Source organism: Quercus robur, chromosome 8 (assembly GCF_932294415.1).
Source record: "Quercus robur chromosome 8, dhQueRobu3.1, whole genome shotgun sequence".
NCBI classification, from domain to species: Eukaryota; Viridiplantae; Streptophyta; class Magnoliopsida; order Fagales; family Fagaceae; genus Quercus; species Quercus robur.
This window is the reverse complement of record NC_065541.1, coordinates 63,665,299-63,677,593: the sequence shown is the minus strand read 5'-3', so window position 1 is coordinate 63,677,593 and position 12,295 is coordinate 63,665,299. Positions and strand designations below refer to the sequence as shown.

Here is a 12,295-nt window from a genome sequence, read left to right as displayed (position 1 = left end):
AAAAAGTTCTCTTATTTGAGGTAATACTGAACCGCATCCCTTAAACACGAATTAATATAATTTATCTCAACCCATGATCCACCAGTTCAAAGTTTGACAAAAGGTATCGATCAACCTGTAATCAGTTTGAAAGTGTGAGAATTAAAATACTCTCAAACACTATCTTTGGTTATCTCACACTTCTTATTGTACATCATTTGTACACATCATTTATTTCACGTTTTAAATATGAACATCAATTAAAAATTTAGTCATTGCACGTGAAATTATAGACTATTCATCGAGTGTGAGCAAATTATTTTCCATTGAAATAGGAGATGGAGTCGGATTAAGTTGGTTCCCATATCCAAAACCAGATGCTGCATTCACCACTAAAACAGTAAAACAACCCATCGTTTATTTTTAGTTCCAATTTAAATTTTGTACTAGTTTACTACCCCACTCATTGATGTAATGGGCTGGAAAGAGCAGATGCAAAAATCCAAGTAATAAACCATCTTAAAACTCCTCAAATGTCCACATAACCTAACCCACCTGTTCCATTTATTCCCACACTTTCCTATCTATAAATCCCATTTTCTCGTCCTATATCTTTTTATTCGCGTATTAATACTCAACTAAGGTATGGTTTTCTTTCGAGTAATTAAATGAACAACAGCAACAGTTGTGTAAAGAAAACCATTTCAAGGCCTCCGACCCCAAGGTCCCAAACTTTAACATCTGATTAGGTGGGAAAAAATAATGTGAAAATATACAATCGATTCTAAAAGTTTAAGTCAACTTTTATTTTAGTTTTTTAAATTTGAAGTGTTTCTTTTTAAGTTCCTTTTTTTTTGGTTGCAAATGCACAAACTTTCATTCCCTTAGTCTTGCTATTATAATGGAGCACCACCTAGTTTTGTTGAATTTTTCAATATAGGCAAGAATGATAACTATGAGTTTACTAATTTGATAGTTGAAATGTTTACCATGCTTTAAGGTACACTTCTTTATGAGGTATCGTATAATACGAGTATGATTTCTAAGTTAAAATCAATCATATGACTTTCCGACTTCATACCTAAAATAGAACATACAACACCTAAAGAATTAATTGAAAGCCTAAACAAAAATTACTAGTTTGGGAACATAAAAGGCACAAAATATACCTAAAATTTGCCAACTGCTAAACAGGTTCTCAAATCTCAAGCATATGATGATTGATTCTCAAGAAAAAAGAAAAAAAAGAAAAGAGTATATGAAGATAAGGGTGAAAGTGTAATTTCAAAATGAGAATTGACAATTTGACACCTCCGTTCTTCCACAATAGTTTTATTTTATTAGTATTTTGAACTTACTACGTACTCAGTGTGTGTGAGAGAGTGAGAGAGAGAGAGAGAAAGGAAAGAGAGACGTTGGATATCATATGTCATGTGGAAATTGACAGTTACCTCTTTTAGCTTTTGAAAATCAAAAAACCTTTTTTTTTTTTTTGAAAACCAGAATCAAATATAGTCCCCAACCCCTCTCATCTCATCTTCATTTCTCAAGGCCTAGTTAGCTAGCTATCAATATTCAAAACCCCAATACCATGCTTGAGCTCATTGAATTATTATAGAACAAAGATTAAAACTTTAGAACCAACACTTATTACACTGGCTCATTTTCTTTACTTGGCTTTTGGGTTTCGAAAACTTGCTTATTCAAAAAAGGTTCGGATGGAAACTTCGGTAAAGAAGAGTGAAAAATCTCAAAAGAGAAAAGATGGGTCTGGATCTTTTGGTTCGAGCACTGAGTCTAGAGAGAGCAGTTGTTGCAGATCGAGCTCAGAGGCCTCGAGTGAGGAAGCGAAAGCAAAAGGGTCTTCTTCGCCGCCACTGTTGGGTTGGCCTATCCACAAGGCTGCTCAAGTGAGCAAAAGCTCGGTTCCTGATGTGGGTGAAGCTGAAAAGAAAGACGATTCGAAGTTTAAGAAAATGGGTTCCAAAAATTCAGGTTTGTTTTTCTAAGAAAAATGTGAAAAAAGTTAAAAATATTTTCAAATTTTGAATTTTTGAACTTATGTTTTGGAATACATGTAGCCTATTCATAGCTGAGTCCAAAATTTTGGGAGTAACACATTGTTGTTGTTTTGATTAGTTGAGCTGTTTTGGAAAGCCAAAGAAAATTTTAGGATTTTTCAGAAGTTTTCTTTTCTCATGTTCTCTCAAGGGCCAAACAGAGTCTTAAGTTATACACTTTCACTTTTACTCGTCTCTTTTTGTTGTCTGACTAGCTGTTATTAATTATATTGAAACAGAGATGGATATGATGAAGGAAAGGTTTGCAAAATTGTTGCTTGGTGAAGACATGTCAGGGTCTGGAAAAGGAGTTTGCTCAGCATTAGCTATCTCAAATGCCATTACCAATCTCTGTGGTATGCTCTTTCTCTCTAAGTTTAGTGTTTGGTGGAATTTTCCTTCAACGAATTACAAAATTGTCACTTATCTTAAATCCGTAAATTGTGTAGCTACCATTTTTGGGCAATTATGGAGATTGGAACCCTTGCCTACTGAGAAGAAATCGATGTGGCGAAGAGAGATGGAGTGGCTACTTTGTGTCAGTGATCACATTGTTGAACTGATTCCCAGTTGGCAAACATTTCCTGATGGAAGCAAACTTGAGGTAGTGCAAATACTTGTCCTAATTTCAGCTCTGACATTAGTAGTTTTAAAGAAATTGAACTTAAATTTAGTAAAATACTGTCTGGTTGCTGGGGAAGAAAACAAACAACTGTTTGAATTTTGAATCTTAAATTATTTACTTTTTAAACCTGTGGAAGTAAGTTTGAAGTACCAACTTAAATTAAGTTCCATATCTTAATAACTCCACTCAATAATCAATATCTTAAAATAGTTTCAATGCTTTAAGATGTTACTTCCAAATTTAGTCTTCCCATATTGTTGTCTGTCTTTAACCAGAGCTAATAGCTTAAAGTCATTGAAATTTTGCTGTTTATGTTAATTCTTCCAACCATTGGTATGATCTAGCAAAGATAAATGTGGACAAAACCCAAAAAGGAATATCAATTAAAGAAGTGGGATGTAATTGGACAATTAATTCAGTAGTTCTTGTGCATTCTGCAGGTCATGACTTGCAGGCCAAGATTGGATATTTTTATGAATCTCCCGGCTCTGCGTAAACTAGACAACATGCTTCTTGTAAGGTTCACTCATGCTTGTTTCATATTATACTGTTTTTCTATTTTAGTAATCATTCTTAATTTGTTAGGCCTTTTCTGTTGTGGCAGGATATATTAGATAGCTTCACCAGTACGGAGTTTTGGTATGTTGATCAAGGTATAGTAGCCCCAGATGCAGATGGGTCAGCCTCTTTTCGCAAAGCACTTCAGAGGCAAGAGGAGAAATGGTGGCTACCTGTACCCCGTGTCCCTGCTGGTGGAATCAGCGAAAATTCGAGAAAACAATTGCAGCACACACGTGAATGCACAAATCAAATATTAAAAGCTGCAATGGCCATAAACAGCATAGCTTTAGCAGATATGGAAGTTCCTGAGTCATACTTGGAAGCTCTTCCTAAGGTTTGAAAATTTAGCATAACAGAATCAAGATGCTTTACTTATTCATGAATTCTATTTAATTGGTGTCTGACTTGCAATTTATTTATGAAACTTCCTCTTATTGTGAGCTCTCCCACATTATTCTGTAAAATCTAGAAGTCATAATTTTTTAAAGTAATATACTTGATGTATTTTTCCACATGATTTCTTGATTTTTCTTTAGTCATGAAATGTTCATCATGCAAAGTTTACCTGATATTGAACTCCTGTTAATTTCTCTTCAGAATGGAAGAGCCTGTCTAGGGGAAGTTATCTACCGCTACATCACATCAGATCAATTCTCTGCGGAGTGCCTACTTGATTGCCTGGACTTATCCTCAGAACATGTTGCTCTAGAGATTGCCAACCGTGTGGAAGCCTCAATATATGTATGGCGTCGAAGAGCTCACTCTAATTCTAGACTCCCACCCAATCCAAACCGCTCCACAGCAAAGTCCTCATGGGAGCTGGTCAAGGACCTAATGGTTGATGGGGACAAGAGGGAATTTCTGGCAGAAAGAGCTGAGGGCCTCCTGCTTTGCTTGAAGCAGCGGTTCCCTGGTCTAACTCAAACTACTCTTGATACCAGCAAGATCCAGTGCAACAAGGTTTAAAGTCTTACCTTATGATCAACTTGTTCCTCTCAATGCAATTTCCTTCCTATTTACTTAAACAAAACTTCTTGTTTTTAAACTTTTCAGGATGTTGGAAAATCCATTCTTGAGAGTTATTCAAGAGTTTTGGAGAGCTTGGCATTCAATATTGTGGCTCGTATAGATGATTTACTCTATGTAGATGATTTGACCAAACATTCAGATAGACTTTCATCGACTCCTACCGTCAGTGTCATTTCTCATAAGACAGTTTCAATCCCATACTCAGTGTCCGTCTCGAGCACTCCATACAAAACAACAACGTTTTCCACTCCGAGCTTTTCACCTATGCCAGTCATTAGCCCTGCCAGGGGAGAGAGAACTCCTTTTCTCATTAGCAGCAGCAACAACAACAACAACAACAACAACAACAACAACCAAATCAAGCCTCACCGTCGTGGATTTGGAGTGAAAAAAGCTTTGACAAATTATCTTGGCGTTGACACAAAGGCAAGGATCTGCGGCAATCCAAGTGAAACTTTAGCTGCAAATCCAAATCAAAGTAACACAGAACGTTTGGGATATCAAAAGGAATCATCAGCCCAGCAAAAGGGGCCCAAATATCGCCAGGAACTCTGAGGTTTTCAGGGTAACAATGGGGTAATAAAATATGCGGTACAGTCAGAGAACTACAGAAGTTTATTATAGAAAGCCTTATGCTCTAACCAATTATTTGTAGTTATGAGTTGGGGGAGTTTAATGTAATGGTTGAATTGAGTATCTTTGGTTTCTTCTTTTAGCTTTAAGCAGTTTCTGGTTATACTAAACCAGTACATTTAGTTTCGTTAATTTTTTTTTGCATTTCAATGCAGTTGAAAGCAATGTAGGCGTGAGAGTGCTTGTTCAAATATTGGTTGACTTAACTTCTTTTCTGTATGTTACTGCCACCATTTTGGAAAGTGAAGAATTGCTTTTAAACACTAACCAAAAAAAGAAAAGAATAAACAGATGAGCATGGACAATGGATTGCTAAAAGTCAAAACAAAGTTAAAAAATGGGGCATTCCGAGAATTGAACTCGGGACCTCTCGCACCCTAAGCGAGAATCATACCACTAGACCAAATGCCCTTATTATTGAAGTGAAAACTTTTGCTTAGGGTTAATAACAATAAGTTTTCTCTCTGAAACTTCCACAAGAAACGTCTAATAAAATCTTATAATGTTCATTTAGTGCAAAAGCGCATTCGTAAACACTCTGCTAGAACTGATAAACTAAAAACAAGATGCAGAAGAAGCTATTTCAATACTGTTTTTCATGAAAAAAAAAAGGATTTTTGACCAGTCTCACCTCTTCTCCAGCCATAGTAATATGGCATACGTCAGTGAAAACCAAGGTGAAGCAAGACTTAATTCGTAATTTCGTATTGTATATATACCAATATGACTCTTAAAATTCTTCAATTGACATGAATAATGAGTCAAATATTTACACTAAATAATAACTTACAAATAATTGTGTTTCTTTCATATATATATATATATATATATATATTTATTTATTTATATACCACAAGGGGTAAGTTACAGCTTATTTATAAGAAAACTAAGGCCAACTGAAGCCATATGATTACATTGAAAGCAGGAAAATAGAAAAGCCATTTGGTTACAGGATTGGATATTCCTAACTAAGGGATTTTGTGGGAAGGAGATATGTTGAACAAAGTCTGCCTCTGAATGGAACTTAAGCTTCTTTATATAGACTGAGAGGAGTTTAGGATCCTCTAGAAAGAGCTCTGAAGATTCCTGAAATTTTGGAGGGTAATTTGCTTTTCCCTTAGGTGAAAATCTTTTCCATCGAAAGTAGACGAGACCTTTAAAAGCGCAGCAAAGCTGCGCGATTGTTCATTTTTGTCTTTTTGTGTCGGCTGGTACTGTTTTTGTCTTCTTGTGTCGGTTGGTACTGTTCATAAATAGTGACCGAATCTAGCGGATTTTATTCAAAAGCCACAATTACATCTGGGAGAAAAACTAGTTCTAAGAAACAAGAATTCTTTGTTATCCAAGTAGCAGAAAAATCATATGTACTTAAAACATGTTTTGCTAATAAATAAAAAAAGTCTCACACAAGGTAAATCCTTAACCCTTTCCTCTCTTATAATTTACTTCAACTGAAATGCCCTAAGGTGTGGCCATACATGACATAAAAATCACACTTGCAAAGGTGGACAATTAGCTAAAGCAGCAAGTGCTATAGCGAAATTGATTGCAAAAGAGGGGAAAATGGCAGCATTAAAATTACCTTATGAGTGTTAGTGTTAATTTCATATTCAACATATTAGACTGAAAATGAGTACCCCTTCATCCAAACAAAGTCGTTGTAGTATAGTGGTAAGTATTCCCGCCTGTCACGCGGGTGACCCGGGTTCGATCCCCGGCAACGGCGAAAACAAGCTTTTAAAATTTTTTTTATCCATTCTGTTCTGTACGAAACGAACAAGAAGAACATGATTATATGAACATAGCAATAGTATTGTAAATTAGAAACTTTTTAGTGCTCAACGAATAGTGCCTTTACCGACATCATCTCTCACAGCAATATATTCAATCACGTTTACAACTTTGCTGAGATTTGACAGATGATGTCGGTAAAGATACTATTCGTTACCGGTAAAAGTAAAAGCACAGTTGTCGGTAAAGGCACAGTTACGTGAACTCCCTGACCCCACACGCACCGCAAAGCCTAATACTTGGTGGCCTTCCTCTTCTCCAGCCTCATTATTGTGGGCTCGTTTATATTGAAAGGGAATGGGCTTGGGTGTGATTGTGTGAATGGGTCATGTGTTTATTTATTATTCATTTTACGTTGAAAAAAAAGAAAAAGGAAGAAGAAGTAAAGTATACATTCTAAATTTGTGGAATTATAGAATTTCCTCAAAATGTTTTAAGGTAGCATTTTGTACCACGGTTATTCTTATTTGCCATTACCTAACCTGTTTTTTAAATTGTTTTTTTTTTTTAAATAAAAATAATAATAGTATTATATAATCGAGCAAATCACTTCAAATAATAAATCATGTGATGGTAACATGATGTCAATCATTTGAAGGTAATGGCTATGTTGAATCAAATAGCAACCACCAAAATTTTTTTTTTTTTTTTAAATTTTTTAATTTGACCACGGGACAACAATATTTAGAAAAATTGAGTGTACAATATAAATTTTGAGAGCATTAGTAGCTTATATTTTTGAAACATCTCTACATCCTTTGGTGTGCTAAAAGGCTCAGAGCATTGGTTTAAACTAGGGATAAAACCCCCCGCAAATTTTGTTTTAAAATACTACTATATATAGGTACTTGTTTTAACAATTTGGTTCAATAAAATTACACTCTGCCCCCCATAATAATATCATTATTCATTTAAAGACCATAAAAAATTTTCTAGATTTCAAATTTAAAACAAAATTAACAAACCCAAAAAAATTAGCATAACAACAAGAATTACCAATAGCAAAGCTAAAAAAAAAAAAGTCTAATCAACCAATTTAACCCAAAACAAACAACCTAGCCCTTTAAAAAATTTTAAACAAAATAATTTTTATCTTACCCATAAGTAGATGCACGCATCAAAGACACAAAAAGAGAAGAAAAGTTGCTATGTAGTCTAACATAGAGAAGAGAGAGAGAGAAACTACAAAGTGAGCATTTTTAGCAATGAATGTCATCAAAAATTGACATTCACAACAAAATGGAAGATGAGTTTTATTTTTATTTTAATGGATATTATGGTGTTATTCATTGAAAGAAATATCATTTAGTACGGATTCAACCATAAATGATTTCGAATATTTACAAAAATGCTAAGTTCCCTTTCCATATATAATTGCATTGTAATGTATTAAAAAATAATGATTTTGTGTTTTGTCTACATTGACAGTTTTTTTTTTTTTTTTTTTAATTTTTTTAAGAGATAATTACAACATGCTGCTAACCATGCAGCTCGAACCCTTTCCCCCTTAAATAAATGTTAAATGAATGCTTATTTGAAGTTTGTTAATACTAAATGAATGCTTATTTGAAGTTTTATAATGTTTATTTATTTATTTATTTATAATATTTCTGTCCCTTAACTTCAAGTTTTGACTCTATCCCTGGTTTAAACCCCAAATTTCTACAATACAACTCATAAGATCCTAATCATTGTCAAGTCTCATTTGTTGCAAATAAGAGAACATCTCTTTCAATGTCTCTTTCAATCCCAGAAATAAATGGATATGTGCGTTTTTGACTAAGTCATAAACAATGCTGTGAGACCCAGCTAAAAATACAAACATAAAATAATTTGCACGCAACCGCACGGTATGTCATTTTTGGGCATTTGATGGAAAATGACCTTGCTTTATGGTGATGATATTGTTAATGAATTCAATAATGTGAATTCAAGAATCTATGTACTATTTAATATTTATTTTTGGTATTTTATTATTTTTTGACATTTAGTACTTTTTTTGAATTGGGTAAACTTTAGCACGTCCGAACTCCAACGCGCTAGTGCCTTTACCTCTTGTCCTACGAAACATCGTCAGCCTTTACCTTTTTTTTTCTTCTCTCCCTGCTTTTCTTTCTTACCAAACACCTACCTCAAATCTCACTGGTCAATACTCAAAGCCCTCTCAAGTTTCCAACTTTACCACAATCCAAACACTTCTCCGATCCAAATCCAAAATGCCGACCGGCACCAGCGTTCACGTCACCGCCTTAGACGGCATAGTAAACGTGAACTCCCTCTTCACCTTAGCCGTATTCGTAGGCCTAACCTGGAACCCAAACGACCCGAGCAACGCCCTCATCAAAGACCAAGCTTGCGCCGCGGGTCCCTCCAAAGCCGAAGACCTCGTGGCCTTCCATGTCTACTCCTTCAGCTCTTTCCTCTTCTCCAGCCTCATCGCTTTGGGTCTCAAACAGGCCATCCGGATCTCCAAAAGCCCAACCTTCCACCCGTACGAGTTCATTGCCCGCACCCACAAGTCCTTCCTCCGGGTCGGGATGTTGGTCTCGGGTGTCGGTTCGTTTTGCGGGTGCGGGTTCCTGATGATGGCTCTGGTTAACGTGGTCCAGATCAAGCTTGGGACTTTGGCTTGTGGAAACTCATCAGATAGCTTTGCAGCCGTGATTCCTCTTGTCATTTTGGTCCCCATTGCGCTTCTCATTTATGCTTCTATCATTTTGTACGCTTTTAGTCGCTAGCTTCTGTTTTTTTTTTTAGTTGGATTATTATTATTATTTAAACAAATTCACTGCGTAACTTTTAACTGCGGTGAAGTAAAATTGTGATCTGTCTAATGTAATTTTTATCTGGGTTATTACTGAATTTCAGATGGTTCCAATTTCTGCTCTTACGCACAAGTTTTTTTTTTTTTGAAGTAACAATGGTAATTTTGTCAAAATAAGTAAATAAGCCAATGAAAGGAAAATTGCTGTGAGAGAGTTGTGTGATTATTGAATATATTTGTTAGGCTTTGAAAAAATAATGTAAGAGCCAGTGTAGGGAAAACACTTCTTGAAAGTTGATACTTTAGTGACTTGTAAGCAGAAGAAGATTATAACAGCGAAGCCGTTCATGTTCGATACAAATTTCTGAATGGAGAGATAAGTGATCTTCTTCAAGGTTTGGGATTTCGAAGTGTAAGAGGAAATGCAAGGAAGGAATTAGGGCTTTGTAGTGTTGAGCATTTCTTTGTAGGTTCTATTTTGAAATATTCTAAGTAGGACTATAGAGTTAAAATGAGCTTATCATCTCCACCATTGTCATCCTCCAAGTACTCAAGCACAATGCAAAAATTTATCAAGATGGGAGAACTAATGGGAAGTTGCAGGGAAGTATCTTGAATGCACTTTAATTTCATTGATGTATGATACCCAATGTATAAGGTGGCACCCTAAACCAATGCTTCATGGTTTATAGGACTTTAAAGTTAAAACCAACAAATCATCTCCACCATTGTCCTCCTCCATGTACTTAGTGGTCCTTTTTTTTTCTATTCCTTAAAACTCCCCATTTTAGGAAGCTCTTAATCTTGCTAGAGGACCTTCTAATGCACTCAAAACACCTTTGTTGCAAGGAAAAGATTTATCAAGATGGGAGAACTAATGGAACTAGTTGCAGGGTGGTATGATACTCAATGTATAAAATGGTACCCTCGTTGCAACCTGTTTAATTTCATAATCGTATGATACTCAATGTATAAGTTGGTACCCTGAACTGATGCTCCATGGTTTAAACTAAATCATTCCAAAGAAGCGGAGATTTCTGGTGAGCTGAAATTGGTCATAAGGTTGTTTAGTATAACATTCTAATTTGCTAATGAGCTCTTGCTCGAATTGCATCTGTTAATATTGTAATAGTAAGATGAAGAGTAAGGTTGTGTGGTCAATACCCACCAATTCGTATAACATAATAATCTCAAGCAGATGATTTACTCTAATGTGTTAAGCTAGGAAGGCTAGTCTATGGGACATTAGATAGATTCTAGAGTAACAGGGGCTTGGTAGTCGGTAATGTGTGCACCATTATCTGTCAGTTGCTCATGAAAAAGATCTTTGCTTGTTCTCAATAACAAAAAGTTAAGTTAAAAAGGCTAGTCTATGGGACATTAGAGAGATTCTAGAGTAACAGGGGCTTGGTAGTCGGTAATGTGTGCACCATTATCTGTCAGTTGCTCATGAAAAAGATCTTCTTTGCTTGTTCTCAATAACAAAAAGTAAGTTATATGATAGGAAAGACTTCAGCATGCATTATCTTCATTGGATTCAAGTAGCCAGGTAATGCTGATCCCATTTCAGGAGTAGGTGCTTCAATAAACAAATTCCATTGCCCTAGTGCTACATCCACTATCTCTTGTGGGTTTGACGTGTAAACACCTTTTGAGCTGCCTATTTCACTATAAAGCCAGTAGGATTGAAATGTGTTCATTGCACCAGAGAAATGGAAGGTCCAATGAAGCACATTTGTTGTCTAGTGTTTCTTGTAATCCTAGGAATTGCTGGGTTTGATGGGGTTTATGGGGCTGGTGAATGTGGGAAATCTTCGCCTGAGGCAGAGGCTTGGAAGCTGGCTCCCTGTGTATCAGCAGCACAGGATGTGAATGCTCAAGTTTCTGATAGGTGCTGCAGTCAAGTGAAAAAGATTGGCCAGAAACCAAGCTGTCTTTGTGCTGCTATGCTTTCTAATACAGCTAAAAGTTCCGGAGTTAAACCAGAGGTTGCGGTGACCATTCCCAAACGATGCAATATTGCTGATCGTCCTGTGGGATACAAGTGTGGAGGTCTGTTAACATATTATTAGAATTTGTTTATTCACCCTTTCTTTATGCTTCTTTAAAAAGGTGTCATGTATTGGCATATGCATAATTTTTTTCACAGTATTACATGGTTTTTTAGAGTTTATAAATTATGAGAAAGAGGATGCATATATATGATGCATGAGATAATTTTTATACTTTAACAGGTGAAATGATTTTTTTTCTTCTCCCTAAAATGAATTCTATTTTGCAGCTTATACATTGCCTTGAAGACTGAAGTTCCCGAGTCATTGTGCCTGCGCATGTGAAGTAGATGCAGATTGTATGTTAGTTATTACCAGTATGCTGAGATTGTATGTTAGTTATTACCAGTATGCTGAGATTGTAACCTTCTAGCTGCTTCATCTATCTAAATCATTTCACTGTGACATCTAGGCACTTGAATAACAATAACAATAATAATAATAAAAATAAAAATAAATAATGGCTTGTTGTTTCTTGCTCTTTGGGTTTTTATTTTATTTTTTAAATTTTTTTATATAATTTTATTTTCATCTTAAGGAGCTTGCTCTGGGTACTATCCCTCTAAAAACTAAAAAGGGGAGTCCAGTCTTTGAATGTTGAATCACTGGACTGTTAAAGGCTTTCGAACTATATCTCATAACCGAAATGCCCCATCTATATAATTAGCTTGATCTCGGCTGGCGGTACCTCCGCTGCATCTCCATTTAGTGGAGCTTCCTGACTCTTGCTCTCGTATTGGCTTGTAAGCTTGTAGGGGATGACAAATTGGCAATCGTTTGTGGAATGGCAGATTTAGTGTTC

General features: G+C 35.7%; 3 protein-coding genes and 2 non-coding genes across 6 annotated transcripts; 4 read left to right on the top strand and 1 right to left on the bottom strand.

The window, feature by feature from the left end:
* The first annotated feature begins 1,364 nt into the window (after nt 1-1,364).
* LOC126697605 (rop guanine nucleotide exchange factor 5) lies at nt 1,365-5,080 on the top strand. The gene is made up of 7 exons (XM_050394676.1): nt 1,365-1,974; nt 2,279-2,395; nt 2,489-2,643; nt 3,105-3,179; nt 3,269-3,559; nt 3,823-4,185; nt 4,279-5,080. The coding sequence occupies exons 1-7, from the start codon at nt 1,698-1,700 to the stop codon at nt 4,807-4,809; spliced, it is 1,809 nt and encodes a 602-aa protein (XP_050250633.1). The 5' UTR covers nt 1,365-1,697; the 3' UTR covers nt 4,810-5,080.
* Nucleotides 5,081-5,226: 146 nt separating this feature from the next.
* On the bottom strand, nt 5,227-5,298 carry TRNAP-AGG (transfer RNA proline (anticodon AGG)). The gene has a single exon. It is a non-coding gene; the product is annotated as a tRNA-Pro (tRNA).
* Nucleotides 5,299-6,541: 1,243 nt separating this feature from the next.
* TRNAD-GUC (transfer RNA aspartic acid (anticodon GUC)) lies at nt 6,542-6,613 on the top strand. Its single transcript has one exon. It is a non-coding gene; the product is annotated as a tRNA-Asp (tRNA).
* Nucleotides 6,614-8,702: 2,089 nt separating this feature from the next.
* Nucleotides 8,703-9,568, top strand: LOC126697606 (uncharacterized). Its single transcript, XM_050394677.1, has one exon. It carries the CDS (start codon nt 8,895-8,897, stop codon nt 9,414-9,416), a length of 522 nt encoding a protein of 173 aa, XP_050250634.1. The 5' UTR covers nt 8,703-8,894; the 3' UTR covers nt 9,417-9,568.
* Nucleotides 9,569-11,131: 1,563 nt separating this feature from the next.
* On the top strand, nt 11,132-11,969 carry LOC126697608 (uncharacterized). Of its 2 annotated transcripts, XR_007646233.1 has the most exons (3): nt 11,132-11,494; nt 11,724-11,826; nt 11,858-11,969. XR_007646233.1 is itself a non-coding variant. In XM_050394681.1 (2 exons), exons 1-2 carry the CDS (start codon nt 11,155-11,157, stop codon nt 11,738-11,740), a joined length of 357 nt encoding a protein of 118 aa, XP_050250638.1. In that variant the 5' UTR covers nt 11,132-11,154; the 3' UTR covers nt 11,741-11,969. The 2 variants fall into 2 exon arrangements, 1 of the variants encoding a protein (XP_050250638.1); XM_050394681.1 differs by having other exon boundaries at nt 11,724-11,969.
* Nucleotides 11,970-12,295: the final 326 nt, after the last annotated feature.